At 40.4% G+C, this 16,477-nt stretch overlaps 1 protein-coding gene across 1 annotated transcript; it reads right to left on the bottom strand.

Annotated features, from left to right (window-relative positions):
• Window positions 1-9,385: 9,385 nt before the first annotated feature.
• Window positions 9,386-12,487, bottom strand: LOC134206055 (uncharacterized). The gene has a single exon (XM_062681734.1). It carries the CDS (start codon window positions 12,485-12,487, stop codon window positions 9,386-9,388), a length of 3,102 nt encoding a protein of 1,033 aa, XP_062537718.1.
• Window positions 12,488-16,477: the final 3,990 nt, after the last annotated feature.

Raw genomic sequence — 16,477 nt, forward strand, 5'->3', positions numbered from 1 at the left:
AACGAAGCAGCAGAAAGCGGAACATCCATAACTTTCTGTTGGTTACCGAGCCACATTGGAATCCCTGGAAATGAAAAAGCAGATACTGAAGCAAAACGTGCACTATTAATGAATACTATCACGCAACAAATAGTAGATCACAAAGAAATCAAGACCATCATAAAATCAAAGATGACTAGTAAATGGCAACTGGAATGGGAGACCACAAGAAATAATAAGCTACGAGAAATAAAAAATACCATATCACCCTTTAAAGAAGTATTCACAGGAATCCGCAAAAATGATGTAATATTAACTAGACTGAGAATTGGCCATACCAAACTCACTCACTCATATCTGCTCGAAAAAAATGACGCACCAAAATGCAGTAAATGCAACCAAGCACTCTCCATAAAGCACATAATAGTTGAGTGCCCAGGATATGATGACGAAAGAAGAAAAGTCGGACTTCAACCAAACATGAGAGAAGCCTTAGCTGACGATACCGAACGAGCAAAAAAAGTACTCCAGTTTTTCAAACACATTTCGCTGATCGACGCAATATGAAAACATTGTATGGTGCACAAAAGTGATATAAAATTATGGGAGGTGCCTCGCCGTGGCACAGTCCAATCAAGTAGACCTACAAACAACTACACCATGGGAAACACCGAAACGAAAGACCAGAGCCAGGATGTCAAACAAATTGGTGACCAACAGGTCACCGTCATCGAGAACCAGGAGGTTCATACGGAATACCACTCCCAACACGAATGGAAGCTGACGGTAATCATGATAGCGGTCCTGATACTATTGGCCTTGAAACTCCTCAAAATCGCGTGGAACTTCTGCAGAAAAGAGGCGCTAAAAACAGCACGATCCATCGCCACGATTCAACAGGTGTAGCCAACGCAACGTAGCTGAAGAGACCTCGAAGACCCGAAGACCTGAAGACGGCGAGAATCATCGATACCATGAGACGACAATCCCAAGTGTTCAAATAAGATTCAGTGACAAATTTAAAAAAAATGACATGTAAACTATGTAATACATTTGAAGACCCGAATAATACTTTAAAGGGTCTAAAATACAAGAAAAAAAAGAAGTTATTGATCAGTCAAATTAATTACCCTTTCACGCACGTTTAATCCAGATCAGGAACAATATAAATTACATTTGGTTGAGAGTTTTGCATATCCTTGAATAAAAAGATGGATTTTAAATTTACCATTAACAAAAATGGGCATTGTCGTCTTTGCCAGGACAAAGATGACAAGGGTTGTATGGTGGCCTGCGATGATTGTGATCGCTGGTTCCACCTACACTGTGTTAATCTAAAACATCGTCCAACAGCAGAAGAGCCATGGACATGTTTCAAATGTGATAAAATTAAAGCCGACTATCAGGCACTTACAGAAAAGGTCGCATTGTTGAGTATTAAATCAAAAGACGACCCTCAAACTTCGCAAATAAAGACTTTAGATGCCATTGTGGACAAAGTCAATAATATAGAAAAAACAGGGAACATCACTGTGGAAAGACACATGGTAAGACAGTCTTTAATGGACTTGCCTTACTTTGACGGAAATTACAGGGTGTGGTCTAGATTCAAACAAATTTTCCTCGAAACAACTAGGCAAGGAAATTTCTCAGATTTAGAAAATTTGAACAGACTACAGAAGAGTCTTAAAGGAGAAGCATTGCGTTCAGTGAACGCACTCCTCATAGACTCTTGTAACGTGGATTCAATTATGGAAAGACTAGAAGATCAATTTGGTAACATTGAATTAATATACGCGGGTCTTTTACAAGATGTTCTAGCTTTAAAAAACCCGAAGTTTGATTTTCCTCAAACTATGATAGATTTTATTTCCGGGGTTGAAAATTTGGTCATAAATATGAGGTGTCTCGACCATGAGGAATATTTAAGGTGGTTATACAACAAAGCCACAAATCGGCCATCTTGGAAACCACGTGTTTTTTCTAGTGATTTTTCAAGAGCACGAATTGAGAAAACCTCAATGCCCATGGGTATGAAACATCCCTAGATCGTTTGCTTACTCATGCTTAACAATCGACTTTAATTTCAGCATTGTACGAAAATTATTACGCTAGTTTTGAGCTTTTGACAATCGGAGTAGAAAATCGTGTGGTGAATTTGAAATTCACCACATGGCGTGATTGTATAATCACCTTAAACGACCCCAGATTGCTCAAAGATCTTGCTTGTAAGTTACCACCTAGTTTGCATCAGAACTGGCTAACTAACTTACATGAACAAAAGGAACTTTCCTCTTTAGCACATCCGTTTAAAGCACAAACAATAGGAGACTTCTACGACTGGTTGAAGCCAAAACAAAAATTAGCAACTATGCTGTTGGCCGAGAAAGGTAAACCAGTCGAAAGATCAACAAGATATGATAAACCAAACAGAGTGAACTTCCATAACGCAAGACAAAGAAAGTGTCTGAAGTGTGGAAAAGACCATAAATTATCGACCTGTTTCGAATTTAGAAAAATGACTGTTGAGAAACGAAGACAATTTGTTGCCGATAAACAGCTTTGTTTCTCATGTTGCAAACCAAATCATTCGCTGAAAACTTCTCAGGAAAGAAGACCTTGTAATATTGAAGGTTGTAATAGTCATCACAATCGCTTATTACATTCCAATTCTGGGGAATGTAAAAAGTCAGAAGTGAAGGTAATATCTGGTAACGTTAATTACCATTCGCAAGGTTGCAACAAAGTTTTTTATCAAATCTTACCAATTACATTAATTAATGGCAATCGGCGAGTAAAAACACACATGTTTCTTGACTCTGGGTCATCTGTAAGTTTGATTGATAAAAATATGTCGGAACAGCTTAATGTATCTGGAACTGACAAATCCTTGACCCTAGCTTGGACAAATGGAGATATTCAAGAAGAGAATAGCAAATCAATTGAGGTGAAAATACGCAGCACGGAAGGGAAGACATTTAAGTTGAAAGATTTGTGTACAATGAAAGAACTTTCGTTACCTTCCCAAACAATTGATTACCAATCATTGAAAAGGCAATATCCTTATCTTGATGGGATTGAGTTGGAGTCTTATGAAGAGGTAAATCCTACGATATTGTTAGGACTGCCACATGCATATTTATTTAAGAGCTTAGAAGAGAGGTCGAGAGGGTTCAATGAACCAATAGCTTCAAAAACTCGACTAGGTTGGGTATTGTTTGGAAATTGTCGAGCTCCACCCAATCCATTTGGACGACCAGATCGGTTGCTGGTTCATATGGAAGATGCTAGCGAGGAGAAATCTATGAGACAAATTATGTCAGATTACTTTTCCACAGAAGCATTCGGAGTTAAAACACCCCGGAACGAATTAATATCAAAGGTTGATGAACATGCTTTAGCAATCATGAAAGACACTTGGAAACCGAAGGAGAAAGGATAAAAAAAAATCGATGAGTACGTAGTAAAAGGATACCTGTTGCTTTCACAACGAAAAGGAAACAGTAGTCCGTAGTTTTAACCCGTATATAGTAGATTTAACGGTTAAAATTTCCCTTTAAAGAGCAATTAATTAGTAGCGGTAATATAGTTGTATAATTTGTCTTACGTTTTGTGAGTTTCCTTCTCAATCCGATTGTCGGAACAAAATATGCATGTGTTACTTCTAGATATAAATTGCCAATTAGATTAAGGTTCAAGTTATGCAAATTCAATTATAATACCTCGGCTAGTCGATGCTATAAAGAATGCACTTCATGTACGGTTGCATGTGTGATCTTCGTAGACCTATTTTACAATGTATTCATTATAATATCGATTTGAGTTTTCCGCTATTAAAAAACTACCTACCGTTTTCAATCTTCTAGTATTAATTAGTTTAAGGATAGTTTAAGAAATTCAATAGTATAACAAATTAATAGTTTTAGAAATAATCAACTTTAGATGTAAGCTAAGCTAAACGCACGTTGTTTTTCTCCATTGGCGTCATCGTTCTTCGCCAGCCGTCAGAAATAGTTCTCTCTACAAACGTCGTCGCTCACATCGCGCTAGCTAGCATTTTCATCCGTAGGTGCGGCGGCGCATAATGGTCGTTCGCAACAGTCCTCCCCAGTAGTTGGATCACAGTCCAGCTGATGATGATGATGATGATGATGGTCCCGCCACATACCCCTACAAAGGTTTGAGCTAGACGATTTATCTTTAAGATAATTAATAATGATCAATTTTAATCAGATTTGGCAAACAATAAACGATCCGATTATTTCCACAGATATAAATAACATTAAAATATAACATCGCTATACAGCAAAAAACATAAGTTAGTAAAAAGAAACAGTTGAATTCCACCACAGAGTTTTGCAAGCATCATCAGTGGTACAGCGAGCCCGATTAAGTTACAAAACTTGTGATACCTCTCGCATGATGCCAAAAGTTTCGTCAAGAAGCGCGTACTCAAACTATTCTCGCTAGTACCAATCAATTTAATTTACTCGAAACAATTCAAAACTTGTGTTACCTCTCCGTAGATACCAAAAGTCTCGATAAAATCGCGTTCTATCTGAGAGCTCACTACTTTTCATAGTATCCTTCAAACAGTTCCAAATGTTTCAAGTATTGATCAAAAAATCGTAAAAAGTCATTTATACCTGTATTCGCGCGCGATTCTCAAACATTTGTAGACTACACAAAAGAATGTAAAAATACAAGTCAATAAATAAAATACCATCATCATCATCGAGGCGAACAAAAATAGTCTATAAGCGCCCTAATGAAATAATTCATTTACATTGTTTAAGAAAAGATATCCGTTATCACAAACTTCGTCAAGATACACAATTAGTCAATACTAAAACTTAAATATATGACTGTTTAAAAAACAGCTTTTACGTGTGAAATACAAAGTCTCTTGAACTGTGATAGTGTCCTTGCACGCTTGATGTGTATAGGCATCGAATTGAATACGTTTATTCCTTTATAAAACAATGAATTTTGTGAAGCTCCATACAAAAAATAAGGTGTTCTTATTTCATCCGCGTTTCTAGTATTATATCTATGAATGTCACTTCCTCTTTCAATTCGATTACACAAATATCGGGGTAGCAATCCATTTATTATTTTGAAAATGAACACCATAGTTAAATAAAAAATTCTTTGCTTCACTGATAACCATTGTAAAGCGTCCAACAAAAAGGAGGAGGAAGTGAATCTATTACATCTCAAAATCAAGCGCATAACTTTATTTTGCAAACGCTGTAACCTCGATATTTGTGTTTCATTGGTCAGAAATTAATTGGAGGCGCAAAAGTCCAGGTGAGGAGAGATGTTTGATTTGTACAACTGTATTTTACTCGCAACAGTTAATTCGTTTTTAATCGACAAAAAATTTCATACTTCTTGGCTATTTTCTTGATGACATTGTTGATATGAGAATCAAATTTCAATTTGTCATCAATAATCACGCCAAGATATTTAATTTCCGGAACGCGATCAAGTATTTCATCATCAATTCTAACAGAAACATTATCAATGAATCGATTTCACGTAATTACCATGTATTTAGTTTTACTTATATTCAACTTCAACTGTTTGTACTTCAACCATCTACTTAGAGAATGCAAATCTGTATTCAAGCGTGAAACAACATCATCGATATTTCTAGCTGCAATGAATAATACTGTGTCATCCGCGAAAAGATTAATGTTGCAAAAACGTAAGACCCGTCCCATGTCATTAATATACATAATAAATAAAACGGGCCCTAATACACTTCCCTGTGGAACACCAAGATTACTTTCCATGGGATTTGAAACACAATCATTGAAAACAGTCCTTTGGATTCTGTCAGACAAATAGCTTCTGAACCATTCATACGCAGAACCCGAAATTCCAAAGCGCTTGATTTTTTCCAACAATAAGGGCCTAGAGATTGTTTCAAAGGCGCGTTTAAGATCCAAAAATACAGCAATGATAGTATCTTTACACTCCATGTTTTCTTTCCATTTGGCTAACACTAAGTTCAATGCGGTTTCACAAGAATGTCCTTCTCGATATCCCGATTGTTCTTGTATTAACAAGTTATTATTATTCAAATATGTTACCAACTGGCCTTTCACAACAAGTTCTAATATTTTATCTAATGTGTGCAACATGTTGATGGGACGAAACTCTTCGGCTTTAATCGTTCCAGCAACTTTTTGAATAGGAATTATAAGAGATTCCTTCCAAACCTGCGGCACGTGCCCGGTTCTCAAAGATTCATTAATAAGGTCCAGCAGTTTGTGTCCAATGACATGAAAACAATCTTGTATAACTCTAGCGTTAACGTTATCAACTCCAGCCGTTTTGCCCAAAGAAAAGCATATATTTTTAAGTTCATCAAAAGTAATTGGGTGAAAACAATCAAATCTACATGTACTATTAACCGGCTGTTTTATTTCATCAGGCTCATCAACCAAATCGATAGACCGATTAATCGATGAAACACTATCGATGAAATAATCGTTAAAATTGCAAGCAATTACTTGTTCTGAATTTTCTAATGTGCCATTAAAAGTTATGGACCGCGGATTGGAACTATTAGGTTTCAACAAAGATTTCAAAATTTTCCATAACTCCCTGCTGTTATTCTGATGCTGATCAATTTTCCTCTGAATATAATCACAATGCGTTTTATCAACTATTGTGAATACGTGTTCCGCGGGTTCTTGTACCTGTTCCAATTGTTACAACTATGTCTTCTCAAAAATCTATTGTACAATTTATCTCTTTTACGTCTTAGACGCAGAAGATCTAAATTGTACCAGCTGTTCGAGTTATTTAAAGTTACAAATTTATGTTCAATTAACTTATTGGTACTTGTTTTCAGAACGTTCGTTAGAACAGCTGATTTCTGATCTAAGTTTCCGGAAATATCCTGAAAATCCACGTTTCTCGCAACAAGATCCGAAACAGCTTGTTTCGAATATTCACTTCAATTTAACAAAATCATTTTCGGTTATATCATTATTTTCTATATTTATGACTAATGTTTCATGATCGGTTACTTTTAAACTAATATCTGTAACTGAGTTTACAGAATCAAAGTTAGAATAAACATGATCAATTATAGTTCTACTGTGTCGGGAAATACGCGTGTAATCAACAACTTTTTGTTTCAAATTGTAAAACTCAGTCAGACGCTTTAAATGATTTGAATTTTCGTCACACCAATTAATATTAAAATCACCAGCAAGTACATTTAGTTTACTAAAATCGATAAAAATTTCTAGCCAGTTCTCTAAAATTTCAATAAAACGCTGGTCACTCGAACTGGGAGAATGATATAAAACACCATAATTACCCTTCTTCATGCCACGTGCAACTGTAATGCCTAAGAACCAATTTCCTTCACAGGCTTCGTTGATTTGAAGCTTGAATTGAACCGATTCTTTGGCATAAATAGCAACTCCGCCAGTGTGCCTTGAATGTGATAAGCAAGCAGCGACTTTGTATCCCGGTATACTGTACTGATCAAATGATTCATACTCTACAATATGCGTTTCTGCTAAAAATAAAAAAATGGACGTTTTTCTTCTACAATCGTACGTAGAGCTACGTAGTTTGTAGACAAACCAGCAATATTCAAATACAAAACATCTAATTGGTTCACATTACTACTGGAACTTGGTTGCTATTCATTGAAACGCAAGCCGCTTTTCTTTTGATCAAACAATTTCTTGTAGATCTTACACTCAGTACTAAATGCTGGATGATTGACGTCCAACTTCATGTTACGTTCCCGATTCATTTTTAAACAATTAACGCATTTCAATACAGTTGACGTGCACTCAGAAGTTTTGTGACTATCGCTGCACTTAGAGCACGCAATGTGGTTTTTACATTCTGTACTCATGTGCCCAAATTCTCCACATTGGAAGCATCTCAAAACATTAATCGCGGGTACAACAAGGCACCGATCGAACCTTACATTAATCTAATCGCGTTCAACAAACAGCTATATGTATCTTTATCTACTTCAATTACGGCACTAAATTGCTTGTACTTGAAGCGTGGATTTTCATAGATATTTACTACTTTTACATCATTGATAGCGATGTCTTCATTCTGATCTTTTAAAATCTGAATGAAGTCATCGGAGGAATATTTATCGCTCATACCCAACACTTTCAATCTTGGCACCGATGTTGGAACAACAGCAGTGTAGTTTTCACCCAAATCGTTTTGCATGCCATTTTTCACCACATCTACATTGAAACCAGTTGCACACTCTACAATAATGGAGCCATTTTTCCCGTTCCGAAAGTTACTTATCTTGTGTACTTTTGGATCTAACGTAGTATTCAAAGTAGTATATTTTCGAGTGTCGTCACTACTCTGATCGGACTGTTTCGGTTTAACCACAATGACGGGCCGAGTCTTACGTTCTTTCGCCTGTACAGCTTTAGTTGCTTTAGGAGCACTTTTCTTATTTTTCCTTCTAACTACCGTAACAAAAGGAACATCGTCTTCGAAAACATCGTCATTATTATTAATTAAATCATCATCAACATTAACAAAATCGTCATTACTATTACTAATTTTCCGTTTTTTGCGCGAACTGCAAGTTGATTCAGAATGACTCAACCTAGACGAGTCCTTCGTGTTCTTCATTGCAGCTATTTTAACTTTATCCGAATTAAATTGAAAAAATGAACTAGTCATAGTTTCCATTTTTATTAATCATTATCTCAAGTCCGTTAATCGATTCCTTAACATTTCGGACAATTTCATCCATACCGGTCATCAACGCGTTGCCTATCTGAGCAGACATTTGATCCCGAATGTCGACAATAGAGTCCGAAAGAGAAGAAATCTTCTTCATATCTTCCTCTATTTTGCCGGCATCCAGTGTCACTTTATTCTGCTCGCCACAACTTTGGCTAGACAGGCATTCATCACACTTGAAGAACACATTAACATTCTCCGTGATCAATCTTGCTGCTGCTTTATTTTCCAACGAGCTACAGTGCGCATGGCAATATCGCTCACATTGGAAGCAGAGCAAAGGGAATGCATTGATCGCTATCCCACTTTTGCACTTGTAGCACTCCATTGCCTATGCCTTTACACAGCAGTGGACGCGCTGCATGCAAAGGCACACAGAGAGACAATCAAAAACAATAAAAATTCAACCACAGCCGGCTGACGAAATCGCCGTTATGGCTTCGTTCGCTACAGCTGTGGCGCGTAAAAAAAACACAAAATTAAACAGATACAAGGTGTGGAGATGATTTATCTCCTACTTATCCTGTTACAAAACACTTATGGGCACACGTTAAAACAATTTTTTTCGCGGCACTTCACCAATTTCACACGTAATTAATCAAACTAAACACAGCACGGCAAAAACAAACTACTTTGCACGCCATCACCACCGTGTATGCTGCTCACTCCTATTAGCACCTACGTCCAAAATCGCTAGTTTGATTGCAGGTCTCTCGTATAATCCGTTAGCAGTCTGGACTACTGCCGACCGAACTTGGCCATCTTCGGAGGTTCTCACTGATACCACTCTGCCTTTTGGCCAACAATTCCTTGGTAATCCAGGATCAACAATGATGACAAGTTCGCCCACTGCTATTGGTCGCACTGGGTAGAACCACTTAGTTCGACGGGTAATATTAGGGAGATATTCTGCAACCCACCGCTTCCAGAAAAGGTTAGCGAGAGCTTGGGATGCCTTCCAGGTATGCTGAAGCTTCAGTGGACAATTGTTGTATAAAACCAGCGGTTTCGATCCATCCGATGTTCCCAAGATAAAATGGTTGGGGGTAAGCGCCTGTGAAGAACAGTCATCCACAGGAACATGCGTCAGCGGCCGACTGTTGATTATGTTCTCTACTTCAATCAGGTAACTTCTCAACAGCTCTTCTGTAGGTACTCGCTCCGGTTTGACTTTGGTTAGGACTTTTTTCACCGATTGGATGAGACGCTCCCAACAACCACCCATATGTGGAGCTGCAGGAGGGTTGAAGCGCCATGAAGTTCTTGGTGTAGTGAATTCCGTCATGAGTCTTTCCTGGTCCAAAGCCGCCATTGCTTCCTTCAACTCCTTGTTCGCTCCCACGAAGTTCGTTCCCCGATCACTGATTATCTCGATTGGAGTCCCTCGTCGAGCAAAACAGTTGCGCAGAGCCAGGATGCACGAAGTTGTATTCAATGAAGTAGCTAGCTCAAGGTGTATCGCCCTGATTGTAAGACATGTTACGATGACACCCCAGCGCTTTTCATGGCGACGGCCTATGACGACGAGAAAGGGCCCGAAGAAGTCAACGCCTACATATGAAAATGGTCGAACAAATGCTGCCAATCTAGCCTTCGGCAGGGAGGCCATCGCTGGTGGAGCGGGAACAGCACGTTGAAGTTTGCAGATTTGGCACTCACGGCGAACGCGGCTGCAAACAGTACGAACTCGTGGAATATGAAACCTTTTCCGCACCTCATTAACACAGGTCTCGTGATATTGGTGATGAAAACGCAAATGTACATCGCGTACTATGAGTGATGTGAAGGGATGGTCTCGAGGAAGTACGATAGGATACCTATTGCTCTCGTCCGTGAAATCGCATTCATCCATCCGACTGTGAATCCGCATGACTCCTTGCTCATCAACAAACGGGCTAACTTTAAAAAGGGTGCTCTTTTTATCAAGAAGGCGATCTCCGCCTGCAATGATAGCTATTTCGTGTGCATAGACGTCTTGCTGTGCTCGCTTGATTTGGAAAATCTCTGCCTGCCGAAGTTCTTCCTGAGTGAGAGGCCCGATATTGGGTTGTTGATCACTCTTTCTCAGACGAATGTTATCCACGAAACGGTGCACGAATGCAGTCACACGTCGCAGATGATACCACGAAGAGAAGTTTTGCGGTAATAGAATGGTACTAACTGTTCCATTTGTGTGGTGTAAGATATTCGTTCGGATTTCTTCGGAGGTTTCCGCGCCATTCAATGTAGACTTCGGCCATTCATCTTTGGACTTCCACAAGAAAGATGGTCCATTGAACCATCGGCTTCCCGATGATAAATCAGGATTACTCTTCCACTTTGTACCATCGTCAGCTACGTTTACTTTACTGCTCAACCATCTCCATTCATTAACATCCGTCGCTTCCAGTATTTCGCCCACTCGGAAAGCTACAAATTGTGTGTATCGCCGATGGTCTGACTGCAACCAGCACATAACATCTCGAGCATCTGTCCAAAAGCAACGGCTAACGATTTTGATGGAATGTCCTGCTTCAACACTTTTAGCTAATCGCGTACCTATGACTGCCGCTTGAAGCTCTAAGCGAGGAATGGACACAAACTTAAGTGGTGCAACCCTTGTTTTACTTCCAACCAGCGCGCAGTGAACACATCCGTTCTTTTCGAACCTGAAGTAGCAAACGGCGGCGTATCCTAGCTCACTAGCATCCACGAACGTGTGGAGCTCGATTCTTGCTTCGTCTATATTCGCTCCGGTCCGATAGTAGCATCGCGGAATCTCAACCGCCTCGAGCTCTGGCATATTATGTAACCATATACGCCATTTCTCTAACTCCTTTTCTTCTATTCGTTCATCCCACCCAGTCTTCGCTCTCCAGACCGCTTGTAGAAGCACTTTCAAATACATTAAGTAGTGTGCTATAAGACCTAAGGGGTCGTAGATAGCCATCAGCGTCCGGAGCAAATCTCTTTTGGTTGGGTGTTTGTCGCCGGTGAAGAGGTCTTTATTGCGATCTGTGCTGATTTTGTATCGAAAGACATCCGTTGTAGTGCTCCACCACATTCCGAGAACTTTCTCCATTGCTAAATTAGCATTCATATCCATGGATTTTTCGTGCTTGGGTTTTTCACCGATTGCTTCCAACACTACCGAAGAATTTGAAACCCAATTCCGCATATGGAAACCACCCTGCTGGTGTACGTATTGGACTTCCTGCGCTAATTTGATGGCTTCACTCTCCGTATCAACACTTGTTAACATGTCGTCAACGTAGTGCCTCCGGTGAATTGTGTCAACCGCGACTGGATATTCGCTTGCGAAACGTGTCGCGTTCTTATTTAGGACAAAGAGGGCGGTGCTGGGTGAACACGTAGCACAGAACGTTACCACCTGCATCACGTAATCGCAAGGCTCTGTTGTTTCTTTATTGGCACACCAAACGATCCGTTGACTGTCTCCATCTTCACCTTTAATTCGCATTTGATGAAACATCTCCGCTACATCGCCACCTAGAGCTATTCGCCGTTCACGAAATTTGTAGAGTACAGGCGGAAGTTCATTCAGTTGATCTGGACCCTTCATCAAAACAGAATTTAGAGAGACTCCACCGTAAACTGCGGCCGCGTCGAAGACAATTCGGACTTTCCCTGCCTTGTTAGGGTTGAACACTGGGAAGATCGGCAGATACCAGGTTCGATCTCCAGTTTTTTGGCTCTCATCGGCAGTGAGCTTGCGAATGTATCCTTTGCGCTCATAATCTGCCATTTTTGTACGCAGTACCTCTGCCAACTGAGGCTCGCGATTCATCCTCTTGATCAAGCAATGATGACGCCTTAACACTTAAGGTCGGTTATTAGGTAAACATACATTGTCGTATTTCCACAGCAGCGCTACTTCGTATCGTCCATCCTGGAACGTTGTCGTCTCTTGTAGTTTTGCCAGAGCTCTTTCATTTTCTTTGGAGAGTAGCTGGTTTTGCTGTCCGTTAATACCTAAACTGTCGAGTGCGAAATATTGTTTGATAGCTTCGTGCAATTGTTCGTCAGATTCGTGAGAATGGAAGCAGATATGAAAGCTACGTGGAGTCTCGTATGTAGACAAACAGTCTTCCGGTGAACAAGTGCCATAGACCGTCCATCCGAGACGTGTCTTAACTGCAACTGGCTCGTCAGGTTTTCCCTCACGCCCTTCCAGTGGATGTAACACTTTGACGTTACTCATTCCGATCAGAAGCTTTGGTCGAACGTTGTTGTAGGCTTCAATGGGAAGGCCCTTCAGTTGAACGTACTTTTCAGCCAGTTTACGAGCTGGTAGAGATTGCATGGGAAGTTTCAGATCTTTAACAGTGTAGACCTCCGATATAGAGTGTTGACTACTATTACAGTGTGTGCTAGAAATGCCCAAAGAGACAATCTTGGCATCTTTTTCGTATCGACAGGTATCACCAGTCCAGCGTAGACAAAGTGGATACTTCTCGCCTTGCAGATCCAATTCCTTCGCTAAACTTTCTTCCATTAATGTCAGAGAGGATCCACTATCCAGAAATGCATATGTGCGCATTTCAATTCCCTTGTTGTACAAAATAACTGGGATGTACTGAAACAATACTGATTTGCTCCCCCCTTGATGTGTATTGCATGATTCAGTTTCTTCCGTACTTTTCGTGTGATGCGTGATAGTCCGGTTGTTCAAGCCAGATGATGACGCTTCATGTTTATATTTTGCATCGTTATGCAGAAGTTGATGATGCTTATACTGGCAACCGTTTTTTCCACATAGTTGTCCCGACTTACATGGACCACGATGGTTGCCCAGACAACTACGACACAGCTTGTGTTCACGGATTATATTTCAACGAGAGGAAAGGTTGTACGAAAGAAATTTCTTGCACTTTTCAACTGAACCACAGTTATCATGACATACGGAACAACTGACACTATCTTCGTCCATGGAGTTTGTTTCAATGTGAGCGTTCAAAAAACCACCATCTTTCCATCCCCGTTGAGGTTTACTGCAGACTCTTCCAGTTAACAATGGCATCGTTACTGTGCTTGCTGCTTCTGCCAACTTGTACAGCCATTCACTGAACTCGGACAATGTAACAGAACGAAGTGACTGTCGATATGTTGCCCAATTTAAACGAATCATTGGAGGGAGTCTATCGGTCAAGCTGTGTAGTAGCGTGAGGTTGCAAAGGTACTCCTCTAACTCACAGGCTTTAACCGTGGCTACCATGTTGCGCACCGCCAGTGCAAAATCGACAAGTGTTGACAAATGATCTGCTTTAGGAGCTGGAAGACTAATGATCTCTGCAGCAGAGAATGCACAATAATTTCTGGGCGACCAAACAGCATTTTTAAGGTGGAGATTACTTGATCCAAGTTACCAGGGTGCAACAACTGGCACCTTTTCGCTTCAAGCGCCTTTCCCCTCAAACACCTTTGAAGTCGGATCATGTTCTCCTCAGCGGTTAGTCCACAAAGATGCGTTGTGTTCTCAAATGAGGCGAAAAACAGAGGCCACTCCTCAGGTTCACCGTTAAATATTGGCAACTCCTTCGGTACAGCATGACGAGCGGCAATTTGACTTCTATTCAGCAGGGTTACACCTCCTACAGTATGATCATCATGAAACGAAGACGGATAGAATTCCGGACCGGTCGGGGGCATATCGCTCATTGACGGAACGAAACCAGAAGCGTGAGTTCGATGATTACCGAAAGGATGAGAAAACCGCGGAACATTGGGAAGGTCACCAGTTAGTGGTTGCACTGTCGAAGCGATAGGGCGGTGAACAACAGGAGGAGGACGAAACGCTGGCAAATACGATCGTTGATTGGTTTTTTGCGAAGGAAGTAAAGTAACATCCGAATGATCGTTTAGAACGGCTGGACGATTTGATGAAATAGCCACTTTTTGAGGCCGCGCAATGGGAATAAACGGTGAAACAGCACTGTTCCGTACAATAGGTGGTGTAGCGATTTGATTGGTACACACTGGTGAAGAGTGACTTACAGGGATCGTTACATTGCCGTTATGGGGTTGATCCTCACGACGATTCACGTTTGTTGGCGGATCCAACAGCATTTGGAACCTTCGCCTCAAATACCGTAACTCAATGGCTTCTTGCTGCTCCAAGAATTGAATTCGTAGATCTGAGGGTAGTCTAGTAACGAGATCCTCTTCTGCCATCACTTCTTGATCAACGTTGCTCTCCCCTGTAGCTTCAGCGATAGGTGAAAGTAGACATTGTGTAGGGATTACAGGAACTGCTGCAGGAGCTCGAGGACGGGGGGTCGGTGTACGAGGAGATGGAACTGGCGCGGCTCTTTGAAGAAACTCGATGGGAGCTTGCGGTGGCGGCAGGTTTGGCATTCGTGGAGACGGCAGTGGTGAACGTATAGATGGCTCACCTGTGATTGCTGATGGCCGGTTCGATGGTGGTGGCAAATGTGAAGCCGCAGTCGTAGTTGCTAAGCAATCCGTGCAGCTCCATGAACGATTCGCTACATCCTCGTTGACTCCGACGCAATTAAAGTGAAACCACTCGTCGCACCTGTCGCAGCAGACCATTTCATTGTCATCCGGAAGATCGCAGAGCAGACATGTCTGCAGCAGGCTTTCTCGTGGCACCTGGTTTTGTCGGGGCATCTTATGCCGATCCAGAAAACGGAAATTTTAATATGTTGCTTTCACAACGAAAAGGAAACAGTAGTCCGTAGTTTTAACGCGTATATTGTAGATTTAACGGTTAAAATTTCCCTTTAAAGAGCAATTAATTAGTATTGTATAATTTGTCTTACGTTTTGTGAGTTTCCTTCTCAATCCGATTGTCGGAGCAAAATATGCATGTGTTACTTCTAGATATAAATTGCCAATTAGATTAAGGTTCAAGTTATGCAAATTCAATTATAATACCTCGGCTAGTCGATGCTATATAGAATGCACTTCATGTACGGTTGCATGTGTGATCTTCGTAGACCTATTTTACAATGTATTCATTATAATATCGATTTGAGTTTTCCGTTATTAAAAAACTACCTACCGTTTTCAATCTTCTAGTATTAATTAGTTTAAGGATAGTTTAAGAAATTCAATAGTATAACAAATTAATAGTTTTAGAAATAATCAACTTTAGATGTAAGCTAAGCTAAACGCACGTTGTTTTTCTTCCATCCATTGTCGTCATCGTTCTTCGCCAGCCGTCAGAAATAGTTCTCTCTACAAACGTCGTCGCTCACATCACGATGGCAAGATAGTCTTCAAGCTAGCATTTTCATCCGTAGGTGCGGCGGCGCATAATGGGCGTTCGCAACAATACCTAAAGAAACTAAACCCTGAGGAATATATGGTTGAGAATCCTAAAACTTTCTTCTTACCAGATTTCATAACAATGAACAAGAATAAGCAAAAACCAAGGATGTGTTTGATGCGGCTGCAAAAATAAACGGAATATCACAGACAAACAGACATAACACATTGAACATTCACTCATAAAATTTATCGTCGTTCAAACACTAACGACATCTGTTGATTTCAGTTAGTTGGGCGCAAATGTCAAACTCGAGCAAATCCGATGCGCGCGCCACAAGTGATCGATTGGCCAACTAACGATAACTTAAATTGACCAGTAAATCAGTGAACGATGGAAATTTGACGAGTGTTATGTCTGTTTGTCTGTGGGAATATCATTGAATTCACAATTGCTTTCAGGACCAGATATGACTGAATCATCATTAGGAATCAAAATTAGATT

The sequence above is a fragment of the Armigeres subalbatus genome, chromosome 1 (assembly GCF_024139115.2).
Source record: "Armigeres subalbatus isolate Guangzhou_Male chromosome 1, GZ_Asu_2, whole genome shotgun sequence".
NCBI lineage: Eukaryota > Metazoa > Arthropoda > Insecta > Diptera > Culicidae > Armigeres > Armigeres subalbatus.